Here is a 14,305-nt window from a genome sequence, read left to right as displayed (position 1 = left end):
GGTATCAAAGACCAGTGAGTTTAAAATGGTTCACTTGCATAACTGTTTCTTCCATGGTTCCCAGGTCCTGTAAGTCTCCTATTGGTTATGTGGGTGGCCTGTCCACAGAGGCAGGGGAGGGAAGAGGGTCAGCCCTAGGAATCCTCTTCAGTATGCTCTTTATGGAGAAATGGCAGAGTTTTTGGGGAAGGATGGTGTCTCAGGACGGGTGTGAAGTGAAAGAGCTCCTGCAAATTCTAGTGTGATAGTGGATGAGGACGGCCTTGGTAAAAATCTTGGTGTGCAAAAATAGCTGGTGGATGCTTCCTGTCATCTCCAGAGGAAATAGTTTACTTCCTATATTGACTAATAGAAAGTTACAGATATGTTCTGTAAGTGAAATAAATCCAGAGATGCTTTTCTCTCTACTGTCACAAAGAAAAGACTTTTTTTTGTTCACATCTTGAATAAGTGTATTTTCATCTTGTATAAGAGCTGAAGATAATGAAGATGAAAGGGGTTATGATGTGCGGTTGTTTGAAAGCTGGTTGACTTAGTGAATTGAGTCCTGCTCTAGGACTGAAGACTTCACTGCTCTCCCTTTTTCTGCCACTGGGTGATAGTCAAAGATAGATGTGCTCTATTCCTCAACTTCCTCTCCTGTAAGAAGGAAATAATCAAGACTTATTTTTGATACACAATGAAAAGCACCAGTGCTTTTACTGGCTTTCTGTGTTTGTCTTTCTTAATGGGAGGGATATGCAAATGAAAGTGATTATTTTCTGCTGATGCTCCTGTCTCCTTGTGCTGTAAAGTTTGTACTACTACCAGCACTGCAGCAGCCCTGTGGTGCATAAGTGATGCTTGCTTTATCAGGCTGTCTTGCCCTGTAACAGGCTAGGGGCTGGTCACTTGCTCTCAAGCCCGCTTGCTTCATCTAGCAGTTCCTGGACTTAGAAGGAAGCTATCTGAGAGGAGGAGGAAGCCTAGTGGAAAGGTTGCTGCAAGCTCTGACCTTGGATGCAGCTGAGCCCTATCTTAATAGTTTGTGGACAGGGACTGAGTGATATTTTATTATTATTATTTTTTTTCTTTTGCGTCGCCCAAAAGGCTAAAGAAGTGTGATTCCCCTGGAGGGGACAGACTACAAAAGCTAGGAGGAAGGCCCAGGATGGGACACTATTGCACAGAACAGGCTATTAAAGCAGCAGCTTGTCCCTTCCCAACAATTACTGCTTTTTGTCCTGTTCTCATTGGCCAGGTGTTTATGTTCTGCTTTAACTCTCACAGCTGCAAATGGGGCAGGCTCCTTATCTAAGGTATTAAGCAGAGGTGAACTTGAAGTGATCTTAAATCAAGGGTGTGAACGCTAGTCTGTCCTGGGCTTGTTTGCATGTTAGTGGTCTAGTAGCATTGATGCAAAGACAGCTTTGCTTGTTGTCACACAGAGCTTTCCTCTCTGTTTTGGGCTCTTCTGGACCCTTGTTGTCACTTAAGCAACTGTGGACTCATGAAGAGGAGGCTCTGCATTGACCGTTGGGCAGGAGGTAAATGTCTGGGATCAGGGCTCAGAGGTAAGCAGGAATTCATGCACATAAAAGATCCTGCATAGAGTACCTGATAAGATGGGGGTGGCAGGGTGAGGAATTTTTTTTTTTTTTTAAATTGATCCAATCTGTACTTAGTTGTAAAGTAGCTGAGTAGCTTTCAGTCTAAACGTAGCTTGTCTAGAGGGTCAGCCTTTCGACAAAGTGCATGAGAGTGCAATTTTTCTCAATTTAATTTCTCAGAACGAATAAAGACTGTCTGCCCAGGCTCTGCAAATAGAGAGAGTTCATAGGTTACGGGTCCACTCTGCAGTTCCCTTATAAAAATAGAAAGACCATTGAACTCTGTAAAGCACTGAATGTAAACTGTGGTTGGTGACACATCTTAATGTCATTCTAAGCAACAGATTTTGCATGGTGACAGGCTGCTTTAACCAGGCCATTGGTATTTTGTTTCTCCCAAGTGCCTTAGGGCTCCAGCTAAAATGATCATAAAGAGCGGAGAGATCTGGCCGTCTCCTGTGTTTTGGCAGCGTCCTGAAACTGTTTACAAGATTTTCCAGTGTTATACTTGGCCCTGGAAGTTAGAGCTCAACCTGAAGCAGAGTGGAACAGCAACACAGAATCACAGACTGGTTAAGGTTGGAAGGGACCTCTGGAGATCATCTAGTCCAACCCCCCTGCTCAAGCAGGGTCACCTAGAGCACATTGCCCAGGATTGTGTCCAGACAAGTTTTGAATATCTCCAGTGAAGGAGACTCCACAACCTCTCTGGGCAACCTGTGCCAGTGCTCAATCTGGATCCTCACGCTAGAGAAGTCTTTTCTCATGTTCAGATGGAACTTTCTGTGTTTCAGTTTGTGCCTATTGCCTCTTGTCCTATTGCAGGGCACCAGTGAGAAGAGTCTGGCCCCTTCAGATGTTTATTGACACCTTCCCTTCAGATACTTCTACACATTGATGAGATCGCCTCTCAGTCTTCTCCAGGCTAAACAGGCCCAGCTCTCTCAGCCTTTCTTCAGAGGAGAGATGCTCCAGTCCCCTCATCATCTTTGTAGCCCTCCGCTGGACTCTCTCCAGTAGTGCCATGTCTCTCTTACATTGGGGAGCCCAGAATTGGACACAGTACTCCAGGATTGGCCTCGCCAGGGCTGAGTAGAGGGGCAGGATCACCAGTATTTTCATGGAGGCTCAGGTACTTTTAATCCCTGATATTTCCTCAAATACAATCCTCACAGAGGAATAGCAGCAGTGTTAAAATGCCTGTAGAACAAACACCAGCACAAGCTCCTCTTGGCACTAGCATGAGGACTGCTTTTATGGGCTCATTCTGCTTTCACAGCAGCATGAGGCAGTGATATGTTATAGTTTCAAATAGTTGTTGATGCATTTACTTTTAGCAATAGAGAAGGCTGGGAGAAAGCCAGCTCCATCTTCTTTTGCTTGATAGTAGCAGTGCAGGAACATAACACCTTTTCAGCTTGGAGGCTGTTCTCTAGTGTGGACGCATTGACCATTCTGGAAGATCAGTTACAGTAGTGTCTAAAGAGCTTGCCAGGGCAAGATGGTTTTGGGTGGCAGGAGAAGGGAGCTGTAGCTCCCTAAGAAGGGAGGAAAGCCTCTCTGCACAACTCCCAAAGGAGACTGAGGATGCTTCCTATGCTTTTCCCAAGCTTCTCTTGGGACAGCCTGTGCAGAACAAATGGGGTGTGGGATTCAAGAGCAGTGCCCAGTCTGCTGAAGAGTTTGAAGAAATCTGTGCATCAGCACACAACCCTGCAGTAAAACAGCCTATGGAAAAGGGACTGAGCTGGAATACAAAATGGCTGTGCATTTTAAAGGTATGTTTTGTAACTGTGCTGGGAGGGAAGGGGAAGAATGATGTTTTGTTGTGGAACAGATGTTTCTGCGGGGTGTAAGTATCTAGAAGATTTTGCTGGAACTGTTTAAAACAGTTCCCCAGCTGACTGCCCTGCCCCTACCTATAGCAGAGCCACTGGAAGATGACTCAAGTGCACCCAACACTCCTGTGCAAAAGTTGATATCGCAGTGTAAATGGCTGATGAAAGTGGACTTGTGCTAAGGCTTTACAATCAACTCCTTTAAATATGAGCGTGCTTTGGGTCAATTACCCTTGCAGAGATGAGGTGGTGACCTCCACCCTTTGAAGATGACTGAGCACCGGAACAAATTGCCCCGAGAGGTTGTGGAGTCTCGATCCTTGGAGATCTTCAAAGATCTTCAAAAGGACATGATCCTGTGCAATGGGCTCTAGGTGACCCTGCTTGGGGGGGGGGGGGGGGGAGGAGGGGGTTGTACTAGATGATCTCCAGAGGTCCCTTCCAACCTCAACCATTCTGTGTAAACTTCTGGATCTGTTTGCTCAGTGGTCACAATGGAGATCTTACGGGCCTCACCCTTTGACCTCCTCATGAAACTTATATAAATGAAGCAAGTGCTGTAAAAGAAAAACTACACTGAGCGCAATTCATATGCGAGCCCTTTTAGGGCAGAGACTGAAAAATTTAGCAGTAAGTGGCTGTAGTGACCTAAATGCAACAGTTACTTCCCTCTGGTCAGCAGAAGTCATGCCTCTTCATCTAGTTGCCCCAAAGTTAAACCTTGCCTTGCTTCTGTGCAGCTGTATGCATGACTCCTCCAGCTGTCTAAGGTCCTGGAAGACGGTCAGATTGTGAAGTCAGGTACAACTGGTGTATGAAGGCCTTCCAAGTCCCTAATGTGAAGATGTTGATTTGAAGACTGCCAAGTGGTGAGTCTGTTGGTCAGAGATGCTTTATTTTGATGGCAGGCAGGTTGTTTCCTATGCAACTGAAAAATAGGGGTGTGAGCAGCTGCTCTGGTGTCCAGCCTGTCCCTGGGGAAGCTGCTGCTCAGCAAAGCTTGTGAGCAAATACAGATCCCAGTCTAAGGGTCTGGAGATCACTCGGAACTCTGAAGCTCCGGTGAAATTCAGCCTAGCTCGCTTTTTTGTGTGCGTAGGGCTCCTCAGCGTGCAGTCAGTCCCTTCCAGCAGCAGAATGCTTGTCTATACAAGGCCAAGAATCCTCTTGAGTAGATAAGCCAAGAAGTACTGTAGGCACTGAGCATGTGGTGCTTCTAGTATGCTGGAGAGAGATCTGAAGCCAAAGAAAGCTGCTCCTTCAACTTGTTCTTAATATTCCTGCACCACCTGATCCCTGTGAAGTACCACCTTTGGTTGTCCTAGAAGCTCTTAATGCCACTGCTGAGGCTGTTCTTTTTTTTTATCCAGCTTCTGGAACTGGTAGAAGCAGCTTTCCCTTCTCTCCTGAGGCCATGAATGTTCACTAGATGTGTTTGTTTTCAGGTAGTTGATTAAACCTGGAGAAAAGTGTGTGTCCTGGTACCTTGGAATAGATGTCAGATCCTCAGCAAGCTCTGCAAGGGAGCTCTCCAGCTCCCTGGAGTCAATTGGTGAACAGTTAACCTTGGTGTAAATTCTAATAAAGATGTCTCCTGTGCAGAGACATGGGCTTGAATGCTGCATGTCATTGACTAAATGTTTTTTAGCTGCAGCTCTTTAGGTCAGTGCTAGAGCCATCCTTCTGATGTGATACTTTGCTAGAGAAGGATTTGGGCAATTAAAGTGCTCTGGAGTGGTGCTGAGAGCTTAGTCACCTTTTAGCTCTGCTCCTTTCTTTTGTGCTTATGGTAACTCTGTTATCTACCTGCATCACAGAATCCCAGAATGGCTGAGGTTGGAGGGGACCTCTGGAGATCATCTAGTCCAACCCCCCTACTCAAGCAGGGGCCTCTAGAGCATGTTGCCCAGGATCGTGTCCAGATGACTTTTGAAGATCTCCAAGGATGGAGACTCCACAACCTCTCTTGGACCTCCCTTCCTTCCAGGGCCCTAACACATGGGATTCCTCCAAGTAGGTCCCTGAAGAGGCCAAAGTTAGCTCTCCTGAAGTCCAGGGTTGCAATCCTACTCATTGCCCTGCTTCTTCCTCACAGGATCCTGGACTCCTCCATCTCGTGGTCACTGCAGCCAAGGCTGCCCCCAACCTTCACATCTCCAACTAGACCTTCTTTGTTTGTTAGCACAAGGTCTAGCAGCACACCTCTCCTTGTTGGCTTCTCCACCACCTGGGTCAAGAAGTTATCCTCAATCCTCTGCAGGAACCTCTTTGACTGTTTGTGGCCTGTCTTTCCCAAAAAGCACATAGCCCCCCATGACAGCTTTCCAGTGATGGGAATCCCACTGTGTCTCTGTAACTGCAATGAGATCATGGCCCTGCAACTGCACACAGATCTTTAATTCTTCCTGCTTATTCCCCATGCTGCATGCATTGGTGTACAGGCATTTCGGAGAGCCAATCGAGCATGCAGGCTTCTCAGGAGGGGTGCAGGAAGATCCTCCATAGCCATGTCCCCAGCTGCATGCACCCGCTGGAGGCATCCCGACTTGAGATGCGTTTTGCTGACTACCCTGTCTCTATAACATTCCCTTTCCCCCATCTTTCCTAGTTTAAAGCCCTCCTTACCAGGCTGGCCAAGCTCTTGGCAAAGACATATGATGGACGCTGCTCTTTCAGTGTTCCTTGTTTATCACAGTGTTACAGTAAACACTTTGCTGCAGCTGTAAACATGAGGCTGACCTGTCTTTCTTTCTCAGAAGGTGCTTGCCTGCTCCCGGGTTAATTACAATGAGCTCAACTGTGTTGCAGTTCATACTGTGCAGTAGTTTTATGTAAAACGTGTAGCTGTCCTTGGCTTCCAAAGAAGCCTGTTTAGATAGAGAGATCCAAACAGTACTGCATTTTCCTCAAAAGAACTGCAAGAGCATGTTGGGTTTGTCAGCCTGCCTGAGGCCAGGTGTGTCTGGCTATAACTTTTGCTTCTTTAACGCATGGGGAATTGACTCAGTGAGGGGATTAAGAGATGAAGCCCCTTGTGCAAGGGGCTTGTAAAGTGAGACTGTTCTGGGTTGTGCTTATCTACTTGTTTGAATCTCTGCACTGCCCAAAGCTGGTTGTGTGCATTCCTCTTCCCCCACTGTGGCACGTGGAAAGGCTGACTTCATCTGTTACTGTGTACCATGCTATTGTGTTGGCTGAAGGAAGAAACGGGGAATCTGTCTGGTCTGTCCTGGGCCAGTGCTGGCTAGAGCTGACAGCTTGGTAGCAAGCCTTTGGCGTTGCTGCTATGTGAAGCACTCAGCTGAAATGGAAGAGGGATGAGACCATTGTAACCCCTTTGAGATGCACAGAGCAGCTCCCGTGTCTGTGGCCACCTTACCAAAGCTGGCTCTGTTCTTCCTTGTCTTCTTTCAGGCAGTCAACGGTGGCTTATGTGATGGATGAACGTAGTGCCACACTACGTCCATCCATGGCCCTTTTGGAGGTTTCTTCTGGGCACTACTTTTCTCTAGCTGAGACTGTCCCTCCCACAAAGATATGATATAGCACAGCTGCCTTTCCAGAACTGGAGGCTAAATTTGAGCCACTGCTGTGCATCACCTGTGCCACCCATGCCTCACAAGTGAGGTTTCTCAAGCAGAGCTTGAGACTTGCCCAGCCTGCAAAGGCATGCTGTGGGATTGCTTGGAGTAGAGACTTCAGCTGTGCTGTGAATAGATCTACCTGTCTGAAGGGTCCTGAACCTCGCCTGGAGCCCTCACTGGCCTTTTTGGATGGAAAGGTAGTTCTAAACGTTGAAAGTGGAGATGCTGCTGCTAATAAGAGGTGCAAGACAGCTCCAGCAAGGCAACAATTGTCAGGAGAAAGGGCATGTTTGTGGAAAGGAGGTGTTCTTTATAGCTTGTCAGGGCCCAATCCACTTATAAGTGCTGGTCTGTGTATTACTGATCACAGGTCCAGGCTTTGTTGCTGCTTTAAGGGAGCAGTTACCTGTGTTACTAGTACCTAGTGATGTGTAAGCAGTAATCTGTCCATGCATGAAGAGTGATGGCTGAAGCAACAATAGATACCTGCTGAGACCAGGCCATCGTTCACCTAAATGCTAATATAAGCTGTGGGCAGCCAGAAATTGAGCATCTTCTCTTAACCTGAATGAAACCATGTTGCTTAACATCAGCAAAAATGTGCTTTGGGAATACGATTGGGTTTATTCCTCACAGTGTTTGTCATGATGCCCTTCCACAGAACAGATTAGCCTTTGATTAAAGTAGAAGTACTTGCCAGTCATTTCTGGGCTGTGGGTGGGTCTCAGAACAGCTTCTTCCATTCTCTTCTCTTGAGGCAAGATCAACTCTACCTCACTCGTTCCTGACAGATGTATCTGATCTTTTCTCTAACACTGAAGACTCTTCAGACTTTATTTTAATTTTGTGTGTATGTATATCCCCAAACAAATTATCCCACTGTTATAAAGCTCTCCTCAGTGTTGAAGTCATGTGTGCTGTGGTTTAGGCTTATTTACTTCATGGCTGCATGAATATCTATCACAGAACAAAGTTAAGTCCAGCAAAGCTTCCTGAGTCTGTTCATGCTGCTTGGAGATGATTCAGCCAAAGAGGGCAGATAGTTTTCTAGTGAACGAGTGACAACAAGTTCTCATCTGCAGTTTAGTTTTAGGAAAAAAAAAATACAACTAGATAGCGGTGAATTCAGTCAAGGCAGGTCTCTCTGGCCACCCAGATCTTGAGCATCTCCCTCAGGAAAAGAGTCACGTGCTTTGAAACAAAAGCTCTGTGGCAATTCTGTACAGCTGTTGTCTAGCTCAGTTTTGACCTTGGCAATCCAGGCAAGGAAAAGCTCTCGGTGAAAATTCTCCCTGTGAGTCACATTCTTACAGGTGAAAGGTGGGTCAGTGGCAGAGAGCAATGGGAACTTGTACTTGATGTAACCAAGGCATCATCCAGACCTCAAAATAGCACCTCAGCACCTGCAAATAGAAGGGGAATTGGTGACTAGGTTCAACTGACTGTGCCAGTTCTCAGCCTTGGGGGCCGTGTTGGGGCAGGAGAGAACTGCATCCTTTTTTCCACTCCTTTTCTCCCAGGAAAAGTACTATTTGCCAAGTAACCGTATCTTACTGGGGAGGGCCCAATAAGGATTTCCACTGCCCTGCTGCCCAGGAAGTCTCAAGATTTTGCAGCTGCTATTTCTATGCAATTTCACCCTGCTCTCCAGGAACAGGGAGCCTGGGCCAAATAGCTGTGCCAGACTCACTCAGCTCCTTTTGGCCAGGACCTGACCCTGGATGCAGGAGAGGTGCTATGCTGCTTATACTGGTAAACCTGGCTAGCCCCACCTGGCTCTGCATAGAGGAGGCTTATATATCTATGGGGACGCGGCAGAGCTAGTCTATATGGTGACTACGCAGCTAGGGATCACCAAGAATCACATGCGGTTACTGGGTACCCCAAAGGAAGCAGGCACATACTTGTTGGAGCTTTTTCTTCCTCTGGAATTTGCAGCTGTCCAGGCTGGAGTGCTCCCTCTTCTCACACACTGTGCGTCCAATTTCCACCTGCAGCATGTATTTCAGTCCTCTGACGATCTAGAGAAAGTAGTTTCTTACTCTAATGGCAGTGGGAAGAAGTGGAGAAAGGGATGCTAAAATAGAATTTTGGCTAAGGATCAAGCGCTACGTCTGTGAATTGTGTGTGATGTCATGGTTAGAGGTGTCTTGCGTTGAGTTGTCGTGGGAAATAAAACTCTCCTGCAGAACAATTGAATGAGATGGAGGGACATGTGCTGTTTATTTTTGGTAGGCATGCTTAGCAGTCCTGAGGGCGATCAGCCTTCCCACGTTTGGGGTGTTCTGTGGCAGGGTCAGTTGCTAAAGGGTTTGGAGGAGCAATAACATTGTGGGCTTTTCTTACCTGCACCATGGCTTTGTTTATTTGCAGTTCTTTAAACAGAAAGAGGTCGTTGGAACTGTTGTTGTATTGGTAAACCCCAAAGCGAGCTGCCTTGCGAACGCCGGGATTGTTGGTGTTCATGGAGACGGGGAAGCCAGGTTTTGTGGTTGAATGAGGTGGTGGTATGAGCACAGCTGGAACAACACAGAACATGAGCACAGAATGGGTCTCCTGGTGCCTAAAATGGTGGAAGGTTGGGGTTTGTTCAGGCCTCTGAACTGAAGCTAAGCCTTCATACTTGTCCTGTGCACCTGTGCTTCAGGAAAGCTCTGCTCCCCTCCGTTAGAAAGTAATTTTACTATTATTTTTTGTAATGCTTGAAACGGGGAAACAAACCTGTGGGATAACGTGACAGGAAAAAGACCATTGCCTCTGCTGGAAGTGGTAACAGGGCTCAGGTTGGCTTAGAGAAACCAGGATGTAATAAATATTATTTAGGATATTTCTGGTCCAGCTACCTGCTCAAAGCAGGACCAACTTTGAAGCTAGTTATAAAGCTAGATCCTGTTGCTCAGGGTATAGTATAATTTTGATAGCTTGTCAAACACTGGCTGGCAGAGCCCTACTGCTCTTATTTGGCACACCAAGATGAACTTGCCAGGCGTGTGCTTCCCTCCTCCATGCGATGCTTTGGTAGCATCTCGAGACTCTTATCTCGGAGGGATCGTGTGGTGACAGAGTTGAGGGTGGGGGGAAGACACTCTCCCTCAACATGCCAACGATGGAGAGGGTGCTTTTGTCCTGCAGCTGGGCAGGGAAGGCCCTGGGGCATAGCTGGTTCTAGCTCTTCACTGCCCTGGCGGTGGACAGTTTTGGGCAGCTGTTGCACTGAGCAAGTGCCAAGGACCATCACCTTATCACAGCCATGAAGCAGAGGGACAAGATGCAAAGGAAATAGAGATGGAGGGGGAAAAAAACAATTCATGACAATTCATGAGCACTTCTCTCCACTCAGCACTTAGTGTCTTTAGACTTAGCTGGGTAGCTAATTTTCTTCTCTCCTTACCCCCTGCCCCCACTTGTCTTTTCAATAATTTGAAAGATGCCTGAAGTTAACAGTTGATGCAGGTATTCCTTCCCCTTTACGCTCTGCCATACCCACTTTTGTAATAGAAACAAGAGGGAGAAATCCTCAACCTGTGCAAGTTGTCACAGAACCACTTCTTATGGCAGGATCTACCAGCTCAGGAGATGGCCCTTGGAGTTCACTATGTATGCTGGAAATGCATATGGGCATTTGCACACATGCTTGCATACAGGGCTTATATTAATTCACTCGCTGAAAGTCAAGCTCTTTGTCACCTCCAGCTCTTTTTCACACCCAGATCTCTCACTAACAGCCAACAGCAGAGCATAACCTCTGTCTTTAAGCCACTTCCTACTGAGAAAAATATTTAGCTCATCTTGCTCCACAGTAGAAGAGTTTACCTGGTGACCCAGAGTCTATATTTAAAAAAAAAAAAAAGAGCATGCATGCCACCATGAACATACAAAGTTGAAAACATTCAGCTTTCAAGTTGGTTATGTACATCCTAGTTTACATCATCATGTCCTCCCCTGCAGATTGTGTTGGCTACATCCCCTTGTAACACTGCTTGATGATTACAGCACTTGACATCTTGACGAGCTCCCCTTCCCTCTTCAACTGAAGGAGGTTTAAAGGCACATCCCTTCTTCTTCCTGGCTAATCCCCAGCTGCCATGAATGGCCAAGCTCCTCAACTTAATGAGGCCTATGTTTTCATGCAATTGGGATCTGTGAAATACAGGCCATATGTCTGAGTGGATGTTTGGCAAGTGGCATGGGGTGACAAACTTTCCTGTCTCACACCTCTGTTCTGGGATAGGACCTGGCACTGTTGGCTTTCCTACCAACTCAGAATCCACTTGTAGGTCCTGAGACTATTCTCTAGAAGATATTCCTCCTCCACTGCAGCAAAAGTGGGATTAAAGAGTTGCAGAGACTGGTACTGAGTGTTTTCCTCAGGCAGCACCGAGCTCATGGGATAAGACTTTCCAAAATATGTTTGTCACTTTGTACTAAGTAAGGACTCTGCCCAGAGGTTAAAGTTGTGGGACCTATAGGAAATTATGGGTCAGACTGTATGGGGCTTGCCTGAGGTCGCAGAGGAAGTTTGGAGTAGAGCAGGGCCTTAGTTTGGGCCTTGTTCACAAGACCTCAATGACCCCTCACACTCTGAGCTCGTGTGAAGAAGGGAGTTGTGTTCTTGTTGTACTATTGAAAATTAATTTTTTCCAGCTCAACTTTTCAATTCAATATTTGAATTGCAGAAAATTCAAGAGTACAACTTTCAAATTGTACTTTTAAAAAACAGTAGTTACGTGCAAGGTCACAAAACTGGTTCATTTTAGTAGCAGTGGAGAGCTGAGGCCCCCTGCCCTACCCAGCCCAATATCTGCAAAATAAACTGATCCTTTGTGCATGTTGGCAACTTTGGAAGTGTTTTATCAAAACAATTTGTTCTGTGAGTGGAAAAGTATTAGGTCTGTGAGCGCTGGCTAATTAATGGACCCAACCAGGAAGTGTATATGTGGCTCAGCCCGACGTTTGGATATTTGAAGATCAAAAGTTGCCTCAAAGTGTTCAAAGGCATGTGACAAATCTGAGTGGGCCTTAACCCATGTATTCCTTCCCAGTGGCTTGGCCCAAGTGGCCCAGCAACTGCAAGTCTGCCAGGCTGAGAGTAGCTCACCAGCTTGGGCTCTTCTGGCTGCTGGTCAGAGCTCTGCTTGCATCTTTGCTCCTGTGCCTGCTGGAAAGTCAAATGTGACAGCGTTGGGGCTGTTAAAGCAGATATTGTAGTAGGAGGAGATAACCCCAGTCTTAGCACAAGACCCCTCTGTGGCTTAATAGCCCTCATCACCTCTTGAGTCGTGGTGATGTCCCTATGAGGCACGGGATGGCAGGGTGAGGCTAGCTGAAGTTACACTGGATATATGGCAAGGAGCCAATGAAATGTAATGAATGTGTTTAAAATTTCACGAATGGGTGTTTAAAGCAGGAGTCGATGTCCAAAGTGCCCTTGTTACTATGACTCCTTTTTTTTTTTTAATTTTTTGTTTGTTTTTTTCCCCTTCCTTCCTCCTAGATGCAGTTTGATTCTGGTTCAAGGTGTTCACCACATGGTGCACCGACTGGTCTGAAATAATGTCATGTTAGCTGTTTGGATTACTTTGCCCTGCTGTACTTCCAAAGCCCAGAAATGCTATGGTGTGAAGCACCTATAGTTATGATTTTCCTCCCTGTTCCTGCAGCGTGAGAGAGCATCCTGTGGATGCTCTGACTAGACATTGGCTCCTTGCTGTCCTAGCCTGCAGGGAAGCAAATAGGAATATTTGTGCAACAGGCTGCTTTCTTCTTTTCCGGGGTGCTTTAGAAACCTCCTCTCTGTTACTACTAGGAGTAAGGCTAGGTTTTATCTTTACACTTAAGAAGCAGCACAGTTCCGGCATGCCTCTGCAACCCCCAAAGGAAACCACGGCCGAAACAAAAAGCTATTGGCTAATCAAACGACATCCTGGAGCCCATTAGCACTTTCTGTGCGTGGGAGCCAAAGTAAAACTAAAGTGAAATTAAAGCCTTCAGAAAGAAAACTGTCTGAAGCCTCCATTCTAATGATTTAAGACCAGCTGCAATTAAGAGAGTTTCCTTCCTCAGCAAAGTAAGAGATGATATGGAGTAATGTTTCATTAAAGTCAGCTAATCGGCCCTCAAGTGCCCATCTGTACTTAGCAGTCAAATTGTTACACACTATCTTTAGATTTAATAATCAAGGTCATGCAGAGTTTAAACATATAAATAAATTAAAACCATAAGTTTCCTTTAAATCCTTAGATGTCCCTGGATATCAGGATTTGCTACAGAGGGAGAAAATCTTTTAAGCAGTTCAAGTTTCAGCTGCAATTTGAACCCACGGTGCTGAGCCAGCATAGGCATGGGTCAGAAAAGAGTTGTTATTTACCAAAGTGTGAAAGCGCTGCACTCTCAGGACCTGAAGCGCAAGGAAAACAGAAGTTATTTTCCCGTCTTACCATCTGAAGTCTTGGTGAAGCCCCAGAGTGCAAAACAGCAAAGTGTAGCAAAGCTGTAGGCAAAGTTTGCTGCCATCTCCACCACTCCAGAAGAGGAGCCTTTGAGATAGAAAAGTGCCTGCCTTGCTTGCTTCCTGTAGGTGAAGATGTGCCTCTTTGAAATGTTCTTATTGGCTGAGGAGGGAAGGAAGAGGGGCAAAAAAACCCCAGCCTCTCCCTGCCACGGTCACAGCTCTGACACCGACTTTGTCTCCTGCTGATGACTACACACCTCTAAACTCTGCCACAAAGCTGTTGCTCGGAAATGGTGGTAACGGTTCCTGTTCTGCAGAGGAAAGGGACCTTTGCTTCGTGATCCTCAAGGTTTGTGAAGAAATATGGGTGGTACGTGCAATGTGATACCCTTCCCTTGTTCTGAGAAGTGCGGTGAGGGTGAGGAGAGTAACAGTCATGAGCTTCAAGGTTCATGGGGAAATTTCCTGAAGAAATGAGCTGTGAACCCAGGGGGGAATGTAGCTCCTGACTTGTGGGTGGGTGTCTATGCAGGGTGTGTGGGGAAGCCCAACAGCAAAGATGGGCTCACAATCCTGCTTCCTCTGACATGAGGATGTGGAGTTGGAGCAAGGGGGAACATCAGTTGGGGGTGGAGGGAGACAAGAAAGTGCCAGGTGTACCGTTGTGAGGGGCTCCATCAAGTAAGGAGGAAGAGCATTTTGGCTTCACTGGCTGGGGAGAAGGCTGCCCCATGTTTACAAAAGGTGTTTTGAGAAAAGGAATGGGCTGTGTTATGCTCAAAGGAGGGAACGTTTTCTCCACATGTGGAAGAGAGTAAAAGCTAGGGAAAGGAGTAGTTTGAC

At 46.5% G+C, this 14,305-nt stretch overlaps 1 protein-coding gene across 1 annotated transcript; it reads right to left on the bottom strand.

Moving 5' to 3' along the window:
- Positions 1-7,928: 7,928 nt before the first annotated feature.
- CST7 (cystatin F) lies at positions 7,929-13,663 on the bottom strand. Its single transcript, XM_009673135.2, has 4 exons — positions 13,449-13,663; positions 9,358-9,530; positions 8,916-9,032; positions 7,929-8,414 (listed from the first exon to the last, which is right to left on the bottom strand). Exons 1-4 carry the CDS (start codon positions 13,522-13,524, stop codon positions 8,337-8,339), a joined length of 444 nt encoding a protein of 147 aa, XP_009671430.1. The 5' UTR covers positions 13,525-13,663; the 3' UTR covers positions 7,929-8,336.
- Positions 13,664-14,305: the final 642 nt, after the last annotated feature.

Source organism: Struthio camelus, chromosome 3 (genome assembly GCF_040807025.1).
Source record: "Struthio camelus isolate bStrCam1 chromosome 3, bStrCam1.hap1, whole genome shotgun sequence".
NCBI lineage: Eukaryota > Metazoa > Chordata > Aves > Struthioniformes > Struthionidae > Struthio > Struthio camelus.
Note: the sequence above shows the minus strand (reverse complement) of the source record. Positions and strands in the feature narration are given on the sequence as shown.